Genomic DNA, 16,849 nt, shown 5'->3' on the forward strand with positions numbered 1-16,849 from the left:
CTTAGCTACAGCAAATGACTGCAATGACTATAGTTGTGGTGATAACTTTAGTGCGGCTTTGATTGTGGTCATTTGCATAAATGCCAAAGAGTGAGATTGCTGAGTCATAGTGGAGCTCTGTGTTTAGTCTTTTGAGACCAAAAAGGGAATGCTACAACACTGTTGGTGAGAATGTAAACTTGTTCAACCACTCTGGAAAGCACTATAGAGATTTCTCAAAACTTGCATTTTTTAAACAAGATTATTTCCTCTCCACTGAATTACTTTTATAAAAATCAGTAGGCTTAAATTTATGGTCTTTTTTCACTCTTTTTGGAGAGCAAGGGTTGTACTTGGTCTTAAACTACAGGCCTCACATTTGCTTGGCTTGTTTGTTTGACTAGCACTCTACCATTAAACCATACTTCCATTCCTGAATTTTACTGCTTATTCTGGAGATAGAGGCTTGTCAACTATCTACCTAGTGGGCTTCAAAACAAGATCCTCTGTATCTTAGCCTCTTGAGAAGCTAGAATTACAAGCATCATCCACTGGAACCAGCCTGTTTTCTAGTCCTTTAGTTCTATCAAATTGATCCTGTGTTTATACTTTTGATTACTCTATCTTTGTAATGAAACATAAAAAGCAGATAACGTGTATCTTCCAGCTTCTCTTTAAAATTATTTTGTATATTATAAGATTTGTACATGTAGTACTGAAAGGGACTCATAGGAGATGAAAAGTGATAGGCAAAGGCCATATATTATGTTTTTTTTTTAGTTAAGCTACATAGTTTTGCCCTGAAATTGGTGGCAATGTACTGAGAAATTATTTACAGAGTAGTAGCATGGCTAATCTGTATCCTGGAAATCACTCTAGGGGTTAAGCAGTAGACTGGGGAGTCTAAACTTTTTTTGCCAGTCCTGGAGCTTGAACTCTGGGTCTGGGCATTGTCTTTGGGCTTTCTCAAGGTTAGTTCTCTACACTTGAGCAATAGCACCATTCCTGACTTGTCCTGTATCTGTGATACCCAGGGATCCAATCCAGGGCTTCTTGCATGTTAGGCAGACACTCTACCACTAGGCCACATTCCTGGTCCCTCTAAACTGTTTTACAATATTTCTCACAAAAAAGCTAGTGATTTTCTCATGCCAACCAATTTTCCAAACTTCTAGCAATCAATTAGGTTTTCTTTAATTCATTTCTGGTGCTAAATATCATAATTAGCATAGACCCTATAAGTCATGGGCTCAGTCTCACAAGATCAAAGTCATATCAGATAAGACTGAGAAACTGCATTTTAAATTTTACAGAATTTATTACTTTGAAAAGGCTATAGGTTGCTAGCAATTACTGTATTTGGTCATGTAAAACATAAGATGAAGGAATGGATTTTCAAATGATAAGAACAATTGGAAAAGATTTCATTACTGAGGAAGGCAAGATTATTGGATAAAGAAGTTAAATGTCATACACAAATTTCTGTATTGTAGTGAATAATTGCATCATTACCACTAGAGTACAAATGTAGCTGGGGTAGAGCGCATTTGGCTTACTCAGCATTCTGACTTCAATACCTTACTCAGGGCCTGGAATGTTAGCAGGCACTCAGTGGCTATTTGTCACAAGATGAATAGAAAAACAATCTGATATAGGATTAGTCGCATACAATATAACAATTTAATGAAAATGGTATTATTGACAACTTATGATTTCAGGAACTGTTTATGTATTTCTACCTATATTATATCATTTAATGTATACAATAGTCTTCTGAATTATATATTATTCCCATTTTACAGGTAAAAACTAAAAGTCAGAAAAATTAAAGCAACTGAACAAAGTGAGATCCATGGGTGGAAGTTTGAGGTGAGTTTGGATCAAGTTGTAGGAGAAACCATTCACTGTAGCTCTAAGAGAAAGTCAATCTAGTTACAGAAATCACTAGTTAAAATCTATTTACTGAATCTCATGAATGGAATTGTTCACCAGACATTACGACATGAAACTAGAAGCCTGTGGGAAAGAATCCTGGAGATAACATGGAAATATGAAAGTGAGTGGCAGGAGGAAGACCAGAAAAGAATCATGTTCCCCCAATGAAATGTAGAACATTGGCTAAGAAAAGATAGGGAATGGTCCATATTTCACTGGCATAAAAATTATTTCAGAAACAAGGACTAAATGTGGTCCATAGGTTTCATGGACTTAACAACTAAAAGTTACTGGGTCTTTATGCAAAAGTAATTTTATGAACAGATGTGGACAGGATCAGATTAAAAGATATAATGAAGTGAAAAAAAGATGATTATGAACAAAAGAGGAGCTACCCAGAAATGTCAATGTTGTTTAAAAAGGAAAACATAGACCAGAGTTGTGTCTGAAATGGTAGAGCACCAGCCATGGGCAAGCAAGCTGAGTGAGCATGAGGTCCCGAGTTTAATCCCTGGAACTGGCAAAGAAAATAAACTGTAGGAAAGTGGGCCATGTGTGCTAGCATACCACTGTAACCGCAGCTGCTTAAGAGCTATCCTGGAGGACACAGTTCAAGTCCAGCATAGCCAAATAAATGTTAGCCAGACTCAATCTTAAATATAATCTGGACATAGCAGTGCATCCTTGTAATCCCAACCACATAGGAGATGGAGAAAGGATCCTAGTCTGAGGCCACATAGGCAAAGGAGCAAGACCCTATCACAAACAAGTGACGCAAGTGGTAGACTTCTTGCCTAACAATTAGCACAAGACTCTGAGTTCAAACTCCAGTTCTGCCATAAAAAGAAGGAAATTATTCGAGCATACTTATGGGCAAAAAAAGGCCTGTTAGGCTGGAAGTGTGGAAGGGACAGTAGAAGAGTTAGGACCAGAGAAAGGGAATATTGATGCTGAGGTTGTTATCAATGGCTTGGCTATCCAAACTGTGGTTAACAAACCCATTACCAGCCCATGAACTAGGAGTTACTCGTCTGAGATGTGATGGATACTGAAATGGAAACTGAAACATTTCTAATGTAGAATCACTTAACTACTTAATATAAATATGAAAAATGTAAATGTAATTTGTTTTTGTACTTCTTTCCTTCACCATAGTTGTTTTTCTTTCCTATTACTTGTGTGCAGGGGAAGGTGCCCAGTCCCTTGTGTATGAGGCTGAGCTCATATTTCAGCCTCCTGAGTAGTTGGGGTTACAAACAGGAGCCACTGGCATGTGGCTTTCTTTCCTTTTGTAAATTGCTTTATGTTATCTCAGGGGAGTTACATCTCTATATGTATTTACATGTATATCTCTATACGTGTTTATGCTGCATTCCAATCTATATTGCCCCCTCTGTCACATTCTCTGCCCCTTCCCCTCAAAATATCATCCATGGCAGGTTTCCTTGTTTTGTTTCATAGCTTCAAATAATCTGTTTCCACAGTATTCACCCTCTTGTCCTCCCACGAGCACATTGTTTTATAAGGATTCACTTTTATTACATTTTACAGGATTGTTGGCCTCTGTCGTTTTATAAGGATTCACTTTTATTACATTTCACAGGATTGTTGGCCTCTGTCGTTTGGATGCATTTTAAAGGTCCTTTGTTTTAGAAGTGTTGCTAAAGCATAGATGTCAAAGTGAAAATGCATAAAATAAGATGAGATCTATATGTGCAGGGTTTTATTATAGCGTCTGTGTTTGTGACAGCGAGACAGGGAAGGGAGAGGGAGATAGCCAGCCTTACTATTGTATAACTTGTATAATGGGCAGAATGACTTTAGCATGTAACATTGATTTTAAGACCAATGTCTAATTAGCAATCATGAATTTGAAAGAATTGCTGTTGTATTAAAACAAAAAGTTGCATTTTTCAGTGGGTCTCTAAGGTTCATCATTCTTCAAAGTCCTGCAGTTCTTAGGGTTATGTGGATTTGGGTATGATCTAGTTTCATTTTTGAGGTGCTGATGATTAAACCCAGGTCTTTGTGTTTGCTAGGCAAATGATCTACCATTTCTTTCTTTTTTTTCTTTTTTTTATTGTAATTAGTAAAAGGGTTCCATGATATCTCACTTTGTTATCTGATATATTGGATATATTTGTATTTGGTTATTTGAAATTGGATAGGGAAGGGGGGAAAACCAAGATGGGGGGTAGGGGGCAGGGTAATGGGGACCAAGACATGTGAAAGGTTATCAATGTATGTGAATTAATGCACCTTCTATCTGGCAAATATCATGTAACCCTCTTATTAATTACAATAATATATATATAAAGTTTAAATTATGTGATCCTATCCTATTATTTTATACATGTTTTACTAAGTTTATGGATATTTAGACACCTGGTTTTGACATTTCTTGCAAAAATCTGTAATAATCTTGTTAAAATCAGGCAAAATTGATCCTTCCTGCCACTCAGGAAATGACTAAAATGTAAAACCTACTAAAATGTATTGTCCAGTCAGCAAACATTGTTTTTAAGAAGCATAAGAAAGAGCAAGTGAAAATCAGAAATGGAGTTGAGAGACACGGAGGAGAATGATGGAAGGGAGTGATACTGAGCATGATGCTTACTATTCATAAACTGATATATTGAATTGAAACCCTTTGTATTACTTAAAGATAAAACCATTAAAATAAAATCAGAAAAGAGATATTACGCTGGGCATAGTGGCTCACGTCTGTAATCCTAGCTACTCAGGAGGTTAAGATCAGAGGATCGTGGTTCAAAGCCAGCCCAGGCTCTATAAAGTCCATGAGACACTTATCTCCAATTTATCAGCAGAAAATCGGAAGTGGCTCAAAGGGTAGGGCGGTAGTCTTGAGCTGAAGAGCTCAGGGACAGCGTCCAGGCCCAGCCCCATGACCAACAAAAAAACCTGAGGTATCACACATATGCATGTACATGCTGTCACTTTTACTAACAAGAAAGAAACAAGGGCTGGGAGCATGGCCTAGAGGTAGCATGCTCACCTAGCATGCACAAAGCCCTGGGTTCGATTCCCCAAAACCACATACACAGAAAAAGCCAGAAGTGTTGCTGTGGCTCAAGTGGCAGAGCACTAGACTTGAGCAAAAAGTGTCCAAGGACAGTGCCCAGGCCCTGGGTTCAATCCCAGGACTGGCAAAAAATAAAAGAAAGAAAATAAAAAAGCCACCACAATTTTATAGGGTACTCCAAACTCCCTCTATCACTTTCCTATATGAACAATGAAATATAAACTAACAAAATAACCTTTTTCAGGATTCTGAAACATATTTCAAAAATCACAACGACCTGAGAAGCACTTTGTGAAGAAAGAAGTTGTGAAAGTCTGGTAAGAGAACTATGTTGTTAGCTCAGGCTAGCCTACAATTCATGAGTTTCCTGCTTGTGCCTTCCTAATCTTCAGATTGTGTTAGAATTCAAGGCAGGCACCACCATATCTGCTAAGAACAGTTGATTTAACTTACACTTACCACTTTCCATTCTCGAAAGCTGAACCCCACATATTTGGCATAGCTTAGAACTAGAGTGCACAATATAGATCATACTTATTACCATAGAATGGTGTCTATGACCAAAGACCGAATTAAGCAATTACCTACTATTAGCTTAAATAAGCTGGAAGCAATCAGACAAATATTGCATCTAACCTTAGAGACAGAAAAATTCAGGTTTCTGCTCTATCTCAATAAATTTATAATCTTTTATCAATATCCTTTCATTGTTAACAATAATTTCACTATTTTTTGGTACTGGGATTTGAATTCAGGTTCAGAGAGCTTTCTCTTAGCTTTTTCAATCAAGGCTTGAATTCTTCCACTTGAGCCACACATACACTTCCAGCTATTTGGCTTTTAATTGGAGATGAGTCTTATGAATGTTCCTGCCTGAGCTGGCTTCTAATCATAATCATAAAATCTCAGCCTCCTAAGTAGCTAGGTCTAGAGTTGTGGGCCATCAACACCTGACCATCACTTTATTTTAATAAAATAAGGCTTTGGTAAATAATAAGGAAACAAAATTAGGCCCTGAGCTATACCACTGAAAATGAGGATGGGTTGGGGTATATCTCTGAGGAAGAATTGGAATTTAGACTCCAAATGAACATGAGCATGATCGTGAGTGAAAAGTTATCCCATAGTAACTGACATTCAGTTTGGGACACTGGAGAAGCAATGACAAGTATGATAGGATATGTGGGAGGAGGGGAAGTTGGTGAGGGAGAGATTGTCATTTTTGTCTTGAACTTATGTTTGAAATGGCCTACAGCCACCTCATTCTTTTAGAGATGAACCATTGTGCTTCTAAATTCTTTTTGAACATCAGCTTGAGTAGAAATGGCCACAACTGTGATGCCAACAATTACAATACTTATGTTAAACACAAATGAGCATGATTGACCTTTGGTTTTCTAAGTAAATTGTATATTTTTCCTATTAAAAATATCCTGTGTTCCATGTAAACAATAGACAAAAGGAAAGAGGAAAATATAAATCACACACAGTCCAGCTACACAGTAATGATAACTAATAACACATTTGAATAATATAATAAAATATAAGAAATAATTTCCTAGAATTCCAAGAAAAAGCTTCAAAGAGAAAATAATGTTGCCATAGATCTTCCAGACTATGAGAACATTTTTGGCCATACAGGAAGAGAAGGTGGAGGTACAGGTAAGAAGAAATGGTACCTAGGAAATGGTACCTAGTTTTAAAATTGAGATAATGAAAGTTTTCTTTTCTCTCAGCACTGGGGCTGGAACTCAGAGTTTGAATGATCTCCTTTAATTTTTTTTCACTCAAGGCAAGTGGTCTAGCACTTAAGCTACACCACCATTTTTAGATTTTTAGTGCTTAATTGGAGATAAAAATCCCATGGTCTTTCCTACTTGGCCTTCCAGGAAAGCTACTCAACCTCCTGAGTAGCTAGGTTTATAGGTGTGAACTTGAACTCAGGGCATGAGCACTGGCCTCAGGCTTTTCTCAAGGCTAGTACTCTATCACTTCTAGTTTTTTTCTGTGTTTATGATGGCAAGGAATTGAACCGAGGGCTCCATGTATGGTAGCCAAGCACTTTACCATTAGGTCACACTCTAGGCCCATTGTGTCTTATTTTATAACATACTGTTTTAACTTGATAGTTTCTGTATACAAGTTATACAGTGCATTTTTTATAGTAAAATATAAATCTTTCTTTTAGGAGACAGCAGATTAGATATTTTCAAAGTGACTTTACACAGACCCTTGTTTTAGAAATGTGAACTGGCCTTCACCAATTAAAAATGCTTTTTCTGAGAAATGGGTTTCTTGGCTTGCCTGATGATCCAGGCCATAGAGGTTAGTGGGTATGATGTCCTTAAATAGCTGTTTTCCCTTCATCTTTGAAAAATTCTTCTTCCTTGACATATTATCACTTATCACAAAAGCAAAGTCTTTATAAATCAAAAATTAGAATTCCCTAAGGCATAGAAAGTTAGCTGCAAATATTATTTTTAAAATAAATTGAATTTGAAGAAATTAACTGCCAAGCTAAGAGGCCCCAGGGATGGCTGCCTTCATAGGTCAAGAAAAGATGGAATAAATCTTATACATAGTTCTGTCACATTATTTAGCAGTCTTCATTGGAAATTTTTATTAGTGGTTAGATGTGATTAATTTTCTGTTCAGTGATTTTGACATTTTGCATGTGCTATAGGGTAAATCATCCCAGTAGTCAATATTTTCTGAGTTTAGAAGCACAGTAATGAGAATTGTAGATGTGACAATAGCTACATTTTGTGTCGCTTACAGGCCAAAGGTCTAAAGGGTTATCTTCCTCTACAAGCTCAGTTTTCATGAAATGCTCTTTTCCAAATGGAGTAATAATAGCCCCCTCTCCTTCCTTCCATCCCTCCCTCCTTCTCTTTGTCTGCCCGTCTGTCTCTGTGTCTCTATTTCTCTGCTTTCTGAACTCTGAGCCTAGTGTTTGCTTGATTTGTTTGTTCAGTTGGGGCTCTGCTACTTGAGCAACGTATCCAGTCTTGTTTCCACAGAGTGAAAGCCAGTCAATAGAGTGCATTTATATGGTTCTATTCATTTCAAATATCTAGAATAGACAAGTAAAGACACTAGCACACTAATTACCATGGATAGGAGGTAGTAAAAGGGTGATGGCACATGAGAACAATTTTTAAATTTTTTATTGCAAAGGTGATATACAGAGGGTTACAGTAACAGAAGTCAGGTACTGAGTACATTTCTTTGTTTTTACAAGCAAGTGATATTAATTTATTTACATTCTTTAATTAGGATCAATTAGTTGTAAAATGAGTTTTCATCATGACATGTCGATAGATGTATAAAATGGACCTCGATCAAATTCCCCACTGAATCCCTCCCTCATCTCCTCTGCTTTTTTCCAAGCCCATCTCATTCAGCTTTGCTGTTTGACTTTCACTCATGTACATAAAGTATTCTGACCATATTCATCCTCCTTCATCCTCATGTTTGATCTTCCCCATCTCACTAGTACCCAATCACAGGTGAGACCTGTATTCATTCCTATACTTTAAAAAAATTAATTTGAATGCTAATTATTCAAAGCAGTTTCACCACAATCATTCACATGCATATACGATATTTTAATCAGAACTACCCCCTTGTTTATTCTCATTTTGCTTATCCCTACTGCTCTGTGAGTACATTTCTTTTTGAACAGTGTCACTTCTTCCATTTTCTCCCAATTTTCCCCCTCCTGACAAGTTATATAGTTGTATATACAAGTTGTATAATTCATTTTCAATGAAGTGTCTAATGAGAATCACTGCTGAATTAGTTCATCCTTTGTTGCAATGTTTCATTCTCAGAGCAACCTGGGATCGTTACATATATCTGAATATGTTGAACTCATCTAATTATACAGTTAAAATAGATGAATTATAAGCAATATGAGTTATATTTTAAAAAGTCCTGATAAAAACAAAAAAACATTAACCATTTGTATATCATATTTTTAGCTAACACATATATTATTATTGTGGGTTGGCAATGTGGACCAGACTCATTTTGATTATGGATTTGATTATGTATGGATTATTGATTATCATTTTGTTCTAGTAGGGATTCTTTGTATAACACTGGTGACCTGGGCTCACCTATCTAACACCTTAAAAAGAACAGCTGGGTTAATATGGTGCAGTTCTATGGATCTCTTTTGATGGCTAGTTTGAACTGTTGATTTAATTTAAAAAAATAAACGCCTAGAGAACTAGCAAAGCCTAATTTCTGGTTCTGTGAGGCTATTTCTTTAGGAGATTGAGGTATAAATATTTTCTGAATGCAAAAGGTTTTCCCTCAATGTGGCTAGGCATCATTCTAGTCAGCTAGGGACTTAGAAAGAGGAAAGCAGAGAAAAAAGGGTTTTCTGGCCGGGAGTTTGGCCTAGTGGTTAAAGTGCTTGCCTAGCATGCATGAAGACCTGGGTTCGATTCCTTGGTACCACATACATAGAAAAAAGCCGGAAGTGGTGCTGAGGCTCAAGGGGTAGAGCTCTAGCCTTGAGAAAGTCCAAGGACAGTGCTCAGACCCTGAGCTCAAGCCCAGGACTGGCAAAAAAAAAAAAAAGAAAAAAGGGTTTTCTCTGTCTTCTGGAGCCAGAATGCCCTCTTATTGCTGCCCTAAGACACTAGAACACTAAGATTTCCAATCTTGGGTCTCCAGAACTTGTAATAGTAATCCTTAGACTCAGATCTCTGGCCTCAGACTGAGAGTTTATGCCATCAATTTTCCTGGTTCTGAGGTTTTTAGACTTGAACTCAGATATACTGCCATCATCTTGAAATCTCTATGCAACTGATATATAATGACATGTCATGAAACTTCTCAGTCTCCTCTGCACATATATGTGTGCATGTATTATTCATGTGTGTATAATTACACATATATAGTGTCACATATATGCATATGCAAATATATACATATATGACATATAATTCAGTCAGGGGAGCTATAAAGGATACACACACACATACCCGTAGACACTTGGTTCTTTTTTCTGGAAAGTGATTATTTACATGATAGAATATAAAACCACAAAATCTCATGGGGACCAGTCTTGTTTATTGCAGCATCTTTCTTTTTCATTTTATTTCTCCAAGTAACTAGTGAGGCTAAAATTTAAGAGCAAAGCATACAGGCACTGTATCTTTTGGGGAGAAGTTTAAAATTAACTTTTCTAAAGTCTGAATATGGAGCAATTATAAGAGTTGGGATAATTGTGGCCCCCTCTTCAGTCTACTATACAATATTGCAGCCATTCATTCTGTACCTATATCGTTAGAGCTTTTTCATAAGTTAGTAAACCTAGTAAACAAAATATTCTCCATTACTTGTGGTAGATATAAGATCATCCAAAAGTCACAGTCCTTTGTTGCCATACTTTCACTTAAGTACCTTGCCAGTTTAGGGATTTTCTCATGCTCTTTTTTTTTTGTCGATAATATGAGTTGAAGTCTAGGCCTGGGCTCTGTCCCTGAGCTCTTCAGCTCAAAGCTAGTGCTCTGCCACTTGGAGCCACAGCTCCACTTCCAGGTTTCTGGTAGTTAATTGGAGGTGAGAATCTCATGGAATTTCGTGCCTGGGATGGCTTTGAACTGTGATACCTAGTTTTCAGCCTCCCGATCAGCTAGGAATACAGGAATGAGCCACTGTTGCCTGGCTTCTTCATGTTATCTTTTGGTAATGTTCTCTTACTATTTATTTCCCTGGCTTTTTCCTAATTCTTTGCTCAGTTCTCTGGTTTAATGTCATTTTCTTAGAGGATATTGCTTGATTATTTCATGTAGGTTATACCTCTTTATCTTAATAGGTTAGTTTTTAACGTGTAAATAAGTAGTTCATATGAACTGGATGATGCCAAAAAGTATTTGGCCAAGAATACAATTATCCTATTATAGAAGAAGCAACCACCTATCTTTTTTTAAATTTTAATTTATTTTTTATTGTAATTAATAGAAGGGTTACATTATATTCACCAGATAGAAGGTGCATTACTTCACAAACATTGATACCCTTTCTCATGACATGGTCCCCATTTCCCTCCCTCCTACCCCTGTTCTTTTTGATTTCCCCTTTCCCTATCCAATTTCAAATAACCAATTAAGCACACATAAAATATATCAGACAACAAGGTGAAATATTGTAACAATATGGTATAACCAAGGGAGAGCAAAAGAGATAAGAGATAACATAGTACATTAAGGACAACAATCATTCATTATATGGCTTTTGTTTCTTTATCCTGGAGATCCTTACATTTAGTGTCATACTATTTGGCCTTATGTCTCTAGATTTTGTTCTATTGTAAATCTCTGCTAGGAGAGCCCAAGGTTTCTCCTGAATTTGACAAATGAGGGAGACTCTTGGGCCTATGTTCCTTTGAGTCTGCTTACTTCACTTAATATGATTTTTTTCTAAGTCTTTTCATTTCCTAACAAATGGGGCGATGTCGTTCTTTCTAACAGCTGCATAGAATTCCATTGTGTATAAATACCACATCTTGTTGATCCACTCATCAACTGAGGGACATCTGGGTTGGTTCCATATCTTTGCTATGGTAAATAGTGCTGCAATGAACATCATTGTGCTAGTGGATTTAGTATGTCCTTGTTTCTGGACAATTGGGTAAATGCCAAGTAGTGGAATTGCTGGGTCATAGGGGAGTTCTATGTTTAGTCTTTTGAGGAACTGCCACACTGCTTTCCATAGTGGTTGAATGAGTTTGCACTCCCACCAACAGTGTAGTAGTGATCCCTCCTGGCCACATCCCCACCAGCATCTGTTGTTATTAGATTTCTTGATCCTGGCCATTCTAACTGGAGTGAGGTGCAACCACCTATCTTACAATAAAGAATTATTTATTCTAAAGTGTCCATGATAATGAGGTTGAAAAACTTTGCTTTAGATCACACACAACAACTTGCAAGTACATGTTTATTTAGATATCAGTTTAAAACATAGCTTTCCTACAAAACTGGATAGCCACTAAGGATGAAATAATGTGTTTTAGTTAACATAAATATGGGTTTAATAAAGTATAGTAGTAGGTACGAAGAAATGGAAAAATCTTTGTAAAGAGGGTATAAAAACATTTCTTGGTGTGCAAGACACTACCAGTGTACTGCTTATAAATCCATGCTTATTCTACTTAAAAGTATATTTTTACCTTCAAATGTTGGAGCCTGTATTTTTGTGTGTGACACCTTTTTTAACAAAGCAGAGCTAAAGAATTTGACAGTCTAAAGTCATTATTGGTCTCTGGGCAGTATGTTTTATATTAGTCTATCCAGTTTTTCAGTGATATTGAGTTGCTTGATAATGACTATTTTGAATCAAAATATCAAAATAATATAAAGTAGCCACTTGGAAAAGATCTATTGTGCGTTTCTCAGCAGAAGCAAGAAATACAAATGGGATCTTCAGTTGGGAATCTGTGCCTTATCCTCTTGTCTAATAGCATAGACTCCTATCTTATGTGAAAGACTTCTAAGTTTTTGAGGTTATTGTATCAGCATCAATAATGCCTGTTCAGACTGAAAATGACCAAGAATGAAAAATACAGCTCTAAAACTTCCAAAATTTGACAGGGCGAAAGACTGATAAGACTATTTAAAATAAAGGGCAGATGACTCAGGGTGAATCTTAAAGCATCAAGGGTAGAACTATGGCTCCAGGTGAAATCGTAAGATCAGCTGTATAAGAGAGGAGTCTCACTTGATGGAGTGTTGCATAGTTGGATTTTGAAATTGCTTGGGAGAATATCTTTTGTGCTAGTCCTGGGGCTTAGACTCGGACCTTGAGCTTATGTGCTCAAGAGAAATGCTCTACCACTTGAGCCACAGGTCCACTTCCATGAAAATGCTTGGATTAGAGATTTCTTCTATTTTTTTTTCTTTTGGAATAAGAAAGTTATTTTCTGTGAATGAGCCAAACTATAAGACAAAATAACGGAAACACAAAAGTAGCAGAGAAGAAAAGTAAAATGAATAAAAGCTAAATGATACATTTTTGCTACTTTGGCATAACCTAGGAGAACCAAGAAAATGTATCTGGACTAAAACTGAGCAAAGAGTGTGCTTTGCTAGTAACAATATTTATGTGAGTTTGATAATATATTGAGTATCTTTGTTTTGATTCTAAAAGTTAACAATTTTCTTTTTTTGGTTAGTACTGAGATTGAAACTTAGAGCCTCATATTTACTAGGCTGGTGGGTACTCTACCACTTGAGCCACACTTCTAGACCTTTTTTAAAAAAATTATTGTAAAGATGATATACAGAGGAGTTATAATTATACAAGTCAGTTACTGAGTACATTTCCTTTTGAAAATTGTCACCTGTTCCCTCATTTTCTCTCAGTTTTTTCCCTCCCAAACCCTGCCCTCCACTACACATTGTATAATTCATTATCAGCCTAGTGTCTAGTGTCACTGCTAAACTAGTTCTCCTTTTGTCCCACCATTTCTGTGCTTTCCCCTTCCCCTCTTCAAATCAGATAAACTTACATACAAAACAAAAGGTACAGAAGTTGAAAATAGTGACAGAAGAGGGGAAAAATAAATCTACATAAAGCAAAATAAAAAGACATCTTCTTTCCATCTCTCAGAGTTCATTTCAATAAGCATCATGTTATATGGTCATATATGCATAGCTATTGAGCTCTGGTAATTCTCTCCTAAGAATATTTTCAAAACAGTTAGATTAAGCAAAGTAAGTTAGACCCATAGAAATATAGGATCCATGGTTTCCCTCATTTGTATCAGTGAGACTGTGCCTAAAAGTAAGTTCAATGAATAGTTAAAAAAACCAAAATTTACATTTGTACATGATAAATTAAACAGGACTCTAAACATTCACACAGTGAGAACAAATAGGCTATTACTTTGGGGGGTTTTGTGTGTGCCAGATCTGGGGCTTGAACTCAGGGCCCTGAGCACTGTTTGCTCAACAATAGCACTCTACCAGAACTCCACTTCCAGTTTTTTGATGGTAAATTGGAGATAAAATCTTATAGATTTTCCTGCCTGCTTCAAACTATGATCCTCAATCTCAGCCTCCTGAGTAGCTAGGATTACAGGCTTGAGCCACTCGCACCTAGCTTTTGCTAGTTATTTTTGAGATAGGTTCTCATAGACTATTTTCTGCTTCAGCTAGCCTCAAACTGTGTTTCTTCTATTTTCAGCTACCTGAATAGCTAGGATTACAGACAAACAGCATAAAATCCTAGCACTCATTCAAATATTGAATGAACATATATTAAGTGAGAAAGATGTGTCTTTTTTAAAAAGATCCAGAGTAGGTCCAAGATTATGAATCAGTTGTATTAGGCTGCTGGATCATGATTATAATCCTTGTTACTGAGGAGACTTACATCTAAGGACTGCAGTTCAAAGCCATCCTAAAGAGACAAATGCAAAAGTCTTTTTTTCTCCAGTTAACCAGAAGACACCATAACTGCAGCCAAGATTCAAGTGTTAGAGAATCATCTTTGAGCAGAGAAAGATAAGGAACAGAGCCCACATCCTGAGCTTAAGCCCTGGTACACACACACACACACACAAATATAAATCAGGTATATTTAAATGAGTAAAATGAAGGTAATATTGGTTTCAATACCAGTAGGGGAATAATCAAACCCAATTGTTCCCAATTGATGACCTGCAAGTAACAAAATGATGTGATGGCGTTCAAAAGAGAGCACAAGTCTATATAACCTGTAGATATTAAAAATCATGGCAGTTTTCAATTGGAACATTTAGTTTTACAATGTTAATTCAAGTATAAAGTTTTCTCAAAATCAGGATCCTGCTACCAGGTTGTCACGGCAGACATTGTTAGACTGATGCCTAACTACAGCCCCATAGATACCAGTGACAACATAATGTGTAGGATGTCACAAAAGCAGCTGATCAGCTCTGGGTGCTGCCAACTACAGGTAACCAGTCCAGCGGGGAAATCAGGCAAAGTAGACCACAGAAAACCCAGAAGCCATCATGTCGGAGAACAAGAGCCAAGAGAGTACTCCTAAAGATAGCAATCACCTTCAAGATTCATCTTCAAGATCTGATATCCAGTTACCTGTGAACTACATCTACGACATTCTGCAGGAGGAGCAATACATGCCATGCATTGGTTCCACCACCTCCGATTTCCTTCTCGCTATGCTTGACTATGTTACCGACTACATCCTAGAACTGGTAGGCTCTGAGGCCAGCAATAGCATCAGGATGGCTATGAGTGTACAGAATGGTGGGGGAGATGGTGACAACAATGAACGCCCTGATGTCTTCAAAGATACATCGTTTTCTCTGTTTGACAACATGCCTGGACCCAGAAGAAGTGGCTGAAAGTCTGGGTTACAGAACCTGGTGGGAAGCCTCATGGACTCGGCTAAAGACATGTGTCTTATAGCAGATGAGGCCCTGTGCTTGTCATCAACAAATGATATTAAAACTGCTTAAAAGAATGACAGTCATTTTGACTCTTACGTTCACGTTCTGAGTTGGAAGTGTCATTGAGGTAACTGGGAGGGTTGAAGGGGAAGAAGCCTTGGTTAGCATGGTGCTTTGGAATTGGTGATTCTACTGATGACATTTCCATTGGGGAGGGCTAGGGCAGAAGCCCTAGTGGGAGGAAGTGGCTGGAAAAAGAGGACAGAAAAGATGTCCTCATGGGTTCTGGGAAAGGAATACCTTGGGAAGTGGCTGGGGAAGAAAATGTGTCACCTCTGGGAAGGAGGTTCTTAGGAAGTGGCTGGGGAAGAAGAAAATGTGGCACCTCTGGATGGGCTCTGGGAAAAGGATACCATGCGAACTGGCTAGGGAAGATGACAGAAAATGCATCACCTCTGGGAAGGAAGGCCTTAGGTATTGGCTGGGGAAGAGGACGGAAAAAGTGTTCTTACAGGCTCTGAGAAAGGAAGACCTTGGGAGGTGGCTCGGGTATAGAGCATAAAAAGTGACCTCAATACCAGAAATTTGGCCCCCTGAATTTAATGTCAGTTTATAAACATGAACAGGGTTTTGGAGAAAAGGGAAAAAAAGGTCAATTTTTCTAAGATAAATGAGGACTACACATTGTTATCTTAGGAGTATATTCCTAAGCCAAGCATTAGTGGCTCACACCTGTAACCCCAGTTACTCAGGAGACTGAGAGTTGGGGACAACTGTTAAAATCCAGTCCAGATTTTGAAAGTTCAAAGCCAGCTGGGCTCAATGCTAGTGCTCTACTACTTGAGCTTCAGTGCCACTTCTGGCTTTTTTGGTGATTAATTCAAGAATCTCACAGACTTTGCTGTCCGGTCTGACTTCAAACTTTAACCCTTAGCTCTCAGCCTCCTGAGTAGCTAGTATTACAGGTATGATCCACCAGGGGCCATTTGTCCCTTACCTTTTTCACACAAGGCTAGTGCTCTATCACTTGAGCCACAACTCCACCTCTGGCTTTTTTGGTGGTTAAGTGGAGATAAGATGCTTTGAGAACTGTCTGCCCAGGCTGGCTTCAGACTGAGCTCCTCAGACCTGAGCCTCCTGAATAAGCTTACAATATATAGGCATGAGCCATATATAAAACTTTGTAACTAAGACTGTCTCTGTTCATGATTAAGCTCCAACTACAATTACAAACAAATTTGTTTCTGTTCCTGTTATAGCTTCATGGGCTTTGAGAAAGGGAGTGAGAGTGAGTCCACAAAGTTGGCTGAAGGCCTCCTAGGCACATGAACTTCCCAGCATGATACTGGTTAACTGCACAGGACCTAACAGCCATGACTGTGGTAAGCAAGGCCTTCTTCATGATAGAGAAGAATCTGTTTGGAGTAGGGCAAATCTTAGGTCAGAAAGTGATAGCAGCGAATGTGAGAGAGAGTGTA

General features: G+C 37.7%; 2 protein-coding genes across 3 annotated transcripts in view; both read left to right on the forward strand.

Moving 5' to 3' along the window:
- The first annotated feature begins 5,195 nt into the window (after nucleotides 1-5,195).
- Nucleotides 5,196-15,445, forward strand: H2ap (H2A.P histone). Its single transcript, XM_090326975.1, has 2 exons — nucleotides 5,196-5,274; nucleotides 14,915-15,445. The coding sequence occupies exon 2, from the start codon at nucleotides 14,973-14,975 to the stop codon at nucleotides 15,324-15,326; it is 354 nt and encodes a 117-aa protein (XP_090183101.1). The 5' UTR covers nucleotides 5,196-5,274; nucleotides 14,915-14,972; the 3' UTR covers nucleotides 15,327-15,445.
- Nucleotides 5,216-16,849, forward strand: part of Sytl5 (synaptotagmin like 5) — a 140,563-nt gene continuing 128,929 nt past the window's right edge. For both annotated transcript variants that reach the window (XM_090326972.1, XM_090326973.1), the window contains exon 1: nucleotides 5,216-5,274. The gene's annotated coding sequence lies outside the window, so the exon portion shown is untranslated. The remainder of the gene's footprint in view (nucleotides 5,275-16,849) is intronic.

Source organism: Megascapheus bottae, chromosome X, assembly GCF_031878675.1.
Source record: "Megascapheus bottae isolate mThoBot1 chromosome X, mThoBot2.hap1, whole genome shotgun sequence".
NCBI lineage: Eukaryota > Metazoa > Chordata > Mammalia > Rodentia > Geomyidae > Megascapheus > Megascapheus bottae.

Excerpts from the sequence above, each read along its gene's own strand:
- H2ap (XM_090326975.1), top strand. The coding sequence starts at position 14,973 with ATGTCGGAGAACAAGAGCCAAGAGAGTACTCCTAAAGATAGCAATCAC.